General features: G+C 46.0%; 1 protein-coding gene across 1 annotated transcript in view; it reads right to left on the bottom strand.

Moving 5' to 3' along the window:
• Nucleotides 1–3,940: 3,940 nt before the first annotated feature.
• The window catches only part of RFX4 (regulatory factor X4), a 49,527-nt gene continuing 45,390 nt past the window's right edge, over nucleotides 3,941–8,077 (bottom strand). The window contains exon 13 of the mRNA XM_069082173.1: nucleotides 3,941–4,213. Within this exon, the coding sequence (XP_068938274.1) occupies nucleotides 3,941–4,213 (273 nt within the window). The remainder of the gene's footprint in view (nucleotides 4,214–8,077) is intronic.

Here is an 8,077-nt window from a genome sequence, read left to right as displayed (position 1 = left end):
CCAGGATTTCTGTAAACATACAACAAGAAAATCCTTCTTCAGGGCTTCTGAACCAACAGAAAGGCTCCCAGACCCCTGCAACAACAGCACTGTCCTTCACCAGTGGACAGTATTCATTCTGTCTGCAGGACAGTCTCCAGACCCCTGCAACAACAGCACTGTCCCTCGCCAGTGGACAGTATTCACTCTCTGTCTGCAGGACAGTCTCAGGGCTTCTTAGCGAACAGCCAGGTTCCAGGACTTCTTCAACAAAAGGACAGTCTTTCACCAGTGGACAAATCTGGCAAAATAACATCAAAACAGACAGACAAAGTACCAGCAAAACAGCCATGTCTCCTCAGTCCTTGGCAGCTCAGGGGGCAGGTCTCAAAAGTCCAGGGCAATTCAAAGCGGCCACCAGCAATTCTCTTAGTCTCTCTCTCTCCACGAGGTGCTGCTTCCAAAAAGATCTTCTGCCTCTCTCTAGTGTCTCTCCAAATCTACATCACCAGCTCCTCCCAGTTCAGGACTTTCTTTTCACATCAACAAGCCGATCCCACAGGTGGGATTAACAAGCTCTGGGTTTTAACACAATCAATTTGAAAACCAAGCCAATACAGGGGAATCTTTAATTGCCATTACTATCACAGGTGGTGCTGGAATGGCTTCTCATTCTTTGTGTCTACCCCATCCACCATCTTTGTAAAGTCAATTGACTTCACAACTGATTGCCGAACTAGTGGTAATCAGTTACACCTTTGTGAATGTCCTCATTCTCAGGATTCTCTCATGTTCATCGTATTGATTTTGAATTAGTAAGACGGTGTTGCAATCCCTGTCATTAATGTTCTTCTCTAATGCCGCATCATGGCTGGGATCAAGGGCCACTCTGGGAGGTCTTGAAGCTTACCTCGGCAGTCCCAATGCCAAGTTGGGAAGGCTTTGAGTCCAGGCATGGCTCCAGATTAATTCTGTCATCTCATGGCTAACCTAGCTGATGTTAAAGGACACATCACCAGAAATTTGGTCCCCCAGTGATCAATTTTCTTTTTACCACAGCAACTCATAAAAACTGTTCACTGAGGCATAGCAAGGATTATATGGTGGGAAGATGACCCCCCCCCCCCAACAATTAAATAAAAAACCTCAGAACTGGACCATGCATGGATTTTAGTCTCTTGGTTTAAAGCAAAGTTTTAGGAAGTAAAGTCTCCTTTGAAACTGTAAATTGCAAATGTTTCTAAGCCTTACTGTGGGTGAGGAACACCAGGGTAATTCATTAAAGTAAGAAATTAAAACAGGTACTCTCGCTTCATCATCCACAGTTACCTATTAAGTGGGTTCTATGTGCAGATATCTTAATGTATTTCAGAGTTGAATTTAAAAAAATTCCAATTGAAATTGAAAGCCTTAAAAAAGTTTCATATTAACATCTCCCATGATGGGTTTCAGAATTCATGTTCCTTCTTCCTAGCTCCCAGAGTTATTGTGAGGCTAAGATAAAATAAAATTTGTTAAGCATTATGTGCTTGGCACATAGTAGGCCCTTAATAAATGCTTGTTTCTTTTCCTTCTAAGGAGTGATTTTAGGGGGTGGGGGGAAGCAAGGCAATTGGAGTTAAGTGACTTCCCAAGGTCACACAGTTAGTAAGTGTGATCAAGTGTCTGAGGCTGGATTTGAACTCAGGTCCTTCTGACTCCAGGGCTGGTGTAGGGAGTGATTTTTGACAGTTCTGAATTCTTGCTCCAGATCTGCCAAAGGTCCTGGATTGTGCAATTTTCAGTAAACCTCTTAATCATTTTGCTTCTGTGATTTCCCTTCCCAAGCCCCACCCCACACTTAGTAATTGAAGAGCTGCATTATGGAGCTCACAAGGACCCCATCTAGTCCAACCCCCCCCATTTTACAGATAAGGAAACTGAAGCCACCAAGGTTTAGTGACTTGCCCAGACTCACACACCCATCACCAGTCAGAATCAGGACTTGAACTTCCTGACATTGAGAAACAGGGTTTTGCTTTTCCCCTGAACCTTATGAATGTTTTAGGACTTTGAATTTTTTTTATACTTCTCAATTACTTTGATTTTTAAAATGAGTGGTTTTCAGAAACTGACCAATAACACACTTGCTCCTTGGTTATTAAGACAGGGGAAGCTCATTATGATGCCCTGGTGTAGAAGAATGAGATTAACTAATACATGTCTAATAGGTAACAATATTAGGTCAGGCTTTGTGTGTGTCTAGTGGATAATGTTTCTGGGCACATCCCGGGATAGATGCCAATGCCCAGTCTTTGTAGGAATTAGTATAGTAACACCCTGTGACCTAGTAGTGTTCAGAGATCTTGACAGAAACAGAAGCATTTCTGCATGGCTTTGTCTCGTTCTCTCTGTCCACAATTTGAGCAGCTCCAGCTAAAGGATTGTCTGGATTATGTACAAAAACCAGCTCATGCTTCACACAAGTGGAAGAACGAAGACGTTATTGAATCTCAGGAGTTCTTTTTATTTGAGTGTGAAACCCTAAATATCTTCCACAAATAAAACCACTGCCTTGGATTTTAGTCACAATCACAGTCACAGTCACACACAAATGTCACACTGGGTGGTGCTATCAAAGATTTTATTTACACAACAATTGCTACAACAGCTGATGTCATATTTCCACTTATGTGTTTCTTACCCATAGGGTAATAGGTCCACCATAATTGTTCGGTGCATTTTATAATACAGAAGGAAAATCTATGTTAATAACCACTAACAAAGTTCACATATTACTATCGACTGGACAAAAAAAAAAGTCTATGGAAAGTTCTCCCAGGAGTACGATATGCTTTGTTTCCACACATACACGGTACAGTAGGGGCTCAAAGGCACATCTTCAAAATATTTTTTTCCTATCAAAGTGTCGGAAAGTGTTATAGTCTCGTGAAGGAATGAGGAGAGGCTTCATCAGCCCTGATGTGTGGCCAGGCTGAGTCGGCTTCACTTCATTTGCAACATGAACCTGTCCGAAGTGTGATGGTTCAATGTCAAGCATCCACGATCTCAAAAAACATCCAAGATCCCTCTTCTTCCCTTCTTTCCCTGACTGACAATAGCAGTTGTGCAAACTTGGGACCAACACATGTAGAAGAGTTTCCTTCAACTTAAGGCAGGACAGAGCAGGCCTCTCTCTCTCTCTCTCTCTCTCTCTCTCTCTCTCTCTCTCTCTCTCTCTCTCTCTCTCTCTCTCTCTCTCTCTCTCTCTCTCTCTCCTCCCTCTCTCTTTCTGCCGTGTGCAAACCCCCCCCTCTCCACCCCATTCCCCCACAAACAAGACAATGTTTACAATGAAAGATAATGCAGGTGCTATCACAAATAATGGTGTCTAGGAGAATATGCATGTTCCAAATCATGCAGTTCCATCCAGGTGTAGCAGAAAGAAGGACACCACGGAACTCTGCAGAACACCTCTCTCAAGTGCTCACTGGACAACACGTAAAATGAAGGATGAATATTGAGGCTTCTCTTCTCAGTAAACTGAGCATTTGCCAAATAGAAGAAGACTCCATTCTGTCTCTAGTGTCCATCCCTCGAGACTAAAGAGTGTTTGTCAACACGGAAAGGAGTGGCTTATTGGGCTAGGCACCACACAAGACACAGTCTTGGGACAGAGGGAGAAGCCATGGGTTAGCCTCCTGAAGACAGTGCTCTACAGAAATAGTTCAAGCTGGCTGACCTACAGAACACTGCCATGCTGGAGTTGAGTGAGTCCTGTTTCTGAACTAAGGTTTACTCATTGACAGTTCTAACCCAGCTTCGTGTTTATTAGGAAAGCAGACATCTAAGTATAGTCCCATGAGGTCTAAAAGGTGAAGAGATCGAGTCTTCTGGTGTTGGTTGGTCGGATTTTTAATTATTATTATTATTAATTATTATTATTATTATTAAATATGGGTTCATACTATACCAGTCATTTTCACTTTGCCCAGCCTGTTGAAGCTTCTCCATTGATATAGGCGAAACCAGGAAAGTGTTGCATGTGCTCATACTCAGAATTCCTGCGGGTGGTCAGGGGGGTGTACATGTCACTGGGGCTTCCGTACCTTGTGGAGTGCACGGGGGGGCTTGGGTAGCATGTGTTGGCTGACGGTACTTCTGGCCATCGGGGAGTGACTGGTGTCGGGTGTAGTCTGGGGGCACTGCTCATCAAACAGGGCTCCATCCGGGAGGTGGGGCTGTTGAAAGGGTACTTGGTAGGGTAGAAGAAAAAAAAGAAGGTTAAAACCATAAGCTATGCATTAATAACCAGGTTGGTCACATCCACAGTCTGTTTCAAATTGGATTATATTAGGATGCTGCAGTGAGGAAATCAAGGCTCTTTAAAAGACACTGGAGAAAACCATTAGCCATAAGCAGAGGAACATATCCACAGCCTAAGAAATCCTGGTGATTTGGTTCTTCTAAGGAGCAAAGTCCTGTTCCTTTCTCCTAGCCTACTATATGAGGAGTCCTGCCTTTAAGGAAGAGAGAAAAGTGTTTTGGATCTGAAGGAAGGTACATGGATAAGGTGAGTTTCATTAGTTATGGAACGGATCACATTTCATCCACTCTCAAGAATAAGATGTCCAAATTAAATATAGTAACCCTGTCTAAAACCACATTTTCTAGTTTTCCTCAGTTATTGTATGAACTGGTGCAGAAAGAGAAGCTTTAAAAGGATGAGAATCAACAGTCCAGAAGTTATTGCTGATGGTTTTTGCTAGAGATGATCCATAGTTTGGTTTAAAGCGATGGCAGTCATCGCTTCAGAGTAATGAATGACAAATGTTAGGGCTTGCTGTTAGGATGAGGAAAGAAGGGTTCCAGAGGAAAAGGGAAGACTACGGGGCCAAGATTAGAGAATCATGGAGCTTTTGTGAAGGTCGGAGGCAGAGGGAAAATGGCTCCAAGGAGAGAAGGTTCCTAGGAGAGATTTGTTTTAACGACAATAGACATTGCTGGGCTACGCTCTCATTCATTTTCCTCTGCTGCCACAACAGCTATGCAAATCAGCCCTTTTTTAGAACTAGCAGAGGAGAGGAGAGGGAGGAGGTGCAGGCTCCCCTTGAAGACTCTTATGCCAGCTGGTACAACTATAAGCCTTGCTGTGCTAAGGGCCACCCCAATATGGAGGGGAGCCAATAATCATCCGGGGTAGAGAGAAGGCAGGGAGGGAAGGAAAACGCTTGTGTGGGGATTCTTCTGTTCCCCATCTGTCTCTCCTCTGACAGTTGGAAAGTAGGGACCAGAGAGATTAGGTAGGGGTCTACCTCCTGTAGGGGAGACAGACAGGCTGAAGCCTGGACAGCAGGGAGGGAAGGGAGAATGACAACAATGACTGCTTCTTCCAGTCAAGGCAGCCAAAGGGAATCAAGCCTTTCCCCTGTGAGAGAAGCCCAAGGTTGGATAAAACCTGGAAAGCAGGGGGGGAGAATCTTAGGGCCAAAGATGGTGGATGGAAAACTGGCCACCAGTGGCTCAACCTTGAAAGGACAGACTCCACTCTGGGAATGGATTCCCAAATGGGGCTAAGCCCACCTGACCCAGCAACCATGCTGTCAAGTGAACAGCTGGGTAGGAGGGAGGGCGTAGGTGGAGATTAGGAGCACCAGGGAGAGGCAATCAGGGCTGTTGCCAAGGAGACCGGAGAAGAGCAAACCCCATCTTTTGGGTCTCTACAGAAGATCTTTAACCCTGGGAGATGGCTGATCACTTTTTCCTTCTGCTCTGTGCTGTGACAGCATCACTAATGTATTGTGGCTTCTAGGGAGCTGCAGGAGACCACTGAGAAGGCAGGCCAGCGAGCCTCCCAGCCTCCAGTGGTGGGGCAGCCTTTGCAAGGGGAACCTGGCTTTCAGAAAACAAAACCCCAAACAAGAAAATGAGGGATTGGGCGATGGCTGGTATTACAGATGGCCGCTTCACTTTGCAAAGAGGACCTTTCACTGACACTTTCTTGGTGCTCTTACAAAAGCCTGTTTCTGCTTGCCAGTCTTTTCAGGAGCGCACCCTGCACCTGATAGACAAAGTGAGATGTCCCCATTTGGCATTTCAAACGGAGACGGGGAGCACAGACGGTGTGTGTCCTTCATCAGGTCATTTCAGCAGCCCTCACTGCTGCCCTACACAGCCTCCAAGTCTGGAAGGGGGGAGTGCTAATCCAGCTAGCACATCTCATATGAACTGGAGAGCCTGGCAATTCTGCCTAAGACAATATGTGGTCAATTGTCCTCACTCTTCGGGAACTCGGTGGACTTGGAATTTTATCCCTGTGGATACTGCCACCATTGATGTAGATTACAAAAACAACAACAAGAAACCCTGTAAAAAATATAAGGGGGCGGCCAGGTGGCGCAGTGAGTAAAGCACCAGCCCTGGAGTCGGGAGGACCCGAGTTCGGTTCCAGTCTCAGACACTTAACACCCACACAAAAAAACTAGCCGTGTCACCTTGGGCAAGTTAACCCCAACTGCCCTCCAAAAAGCAAAAACAAAAACAAAAAAAACCATAAACCTGTAGGTCTTTGAGAGTTGCTGTGGCCCAAAACTTCATCTCTCTGAAGCCAATTCAAATTAGTTCAATTCGATAAACATTTATTAAAGTGCCTACTATGATCCAGGCATTGTGCCATACACTGGGTGTACAAAGACAAAAACTAAAAAAATTGTCTGTCCCTACCCTCAAGGAGCTTACATTCTACCCATCTACTTGATAACAAAACTCCCTGGACTTCATGAGGTTGGCCCAGATGGCAGACACAATCTGTTATGGCTTGGTAGGCGTGACAGGTAGGATCCCCTTCAAGCAGCGACTTAGTCTCTGGTCATGGCAATGCCAGGAGAGGAAGGGGAGGAGGAGAGCCAACTTTAGAGCTGTTATGGACCTTAGAAATCACAGAGTCCAACCCCCTAAGAAGTCCAGAGAGGTTAAGCTATGTCTCAATCAATGAGTATGGGTTGATTCCTAGCCTACCATACTGTAGGTGGTAAGGAAAGGCACTGGCATTCACCCTGGTCATCAGCAGCCAGGCTAGTGAAGCCACTGGGCTGCTCTACTTCTCACTGAGGACACACATAGTTGTAACATTAAACGGCACTGGATGTGCCAGAAGCCTTGCCAGAGCTCCCCTTCCCCTGCCACTGCCTTGGAGGACTGAGGACCCCTCCCTCACCTTGGTAGCTCCTTTATCTGAGCCTTGTCTTGGCCCAGAATCCCTAGTATCTTCCAGGTTCAGCTCAGCTCAAACCCTCACTTTGTCCCCACCGACGCTACCACAGAGCCACTCTGGGAGGATCTGTGCATGATGGGTAGGATGTCTTTCCCCTTAGAAGGTAAGCTCCTTGAGGGCAGGGGCTGGCTTTCACTTTGTACTTGTATTCACAGCACTGAGCACAGAGCGAGTGCCCATCCACTGACTGAATGACTGACCGGACTGCAGCAGAGGTTTGCCCACGTAGGCTGCTTGCCACCAGATGGAGCATTTTCCTTCAAGGTAATGTGGCACAAACATTTGTGGTTTCTGTCCTTGGCTGAATGTAAGCAGCTGTGCCCATGGGTAGGGTCATGAGCTCAAACAAGAAAAAAACAACCAAGCTTTAAAAGAGGCTTGAAATATCCTCCGTGTGACAATCAGATCCTGTCACGGCTACTTGTGACATGGAAAGTTCTGGCCAGGCGGGTCAGCTAATTGCAAGTGAGTCAGTGACTTCTTTTGCCCACAGTGAAGAGACCATTGAAAGACAATATTTGTGAAGTGCCCATTGGCCCCTAACTGGCGATTAACTCCACCAAGGGAGCTTCTGTTCAGCCTTGTCCGAGAGTCCGCAGCAAGGCCATCTGCACGGATGCTGACCCAGGCTGCCGGCATCACCTCTAGCACCCTGCATCCGGCTTTCATGAAGGGTCCTGTAGCCTGCAGAACTCAGAACACTGGAGGCCAGGCATGAAGGCCGCGCTTGTTGGAGGCCCCCTGGCAGGAAATGGCCTTTTTTTTCTGGGTCAAATCCTACTTGTTGCTCAGACCATGGTTAAACTAAGATGACATGCATGGCTTTCCAACCCCTTGTAAGTGTGG

The sequence above is a fragment of the Petaurus breviceps genome, unplaced genomic scaffold (assembly GCF_028583685.1).
Source record: "Petaurus breviceps papuanus isolate PSGF00001 unplaced genomic scaffold, PetGlider_PUasm1.0 156, whole genome shotgun sequence".
Lineage (NCBI taxonomy): Eukaryota > Metazoa > Chordata > Mammalia > Diprotodontia > Petauridae > Petaurus > Petaurus breviceps.
Note: the sequence above shows the minus strand (reverse complement) of the source record. Positions and strands in the feature narration are given on the sequence as shown.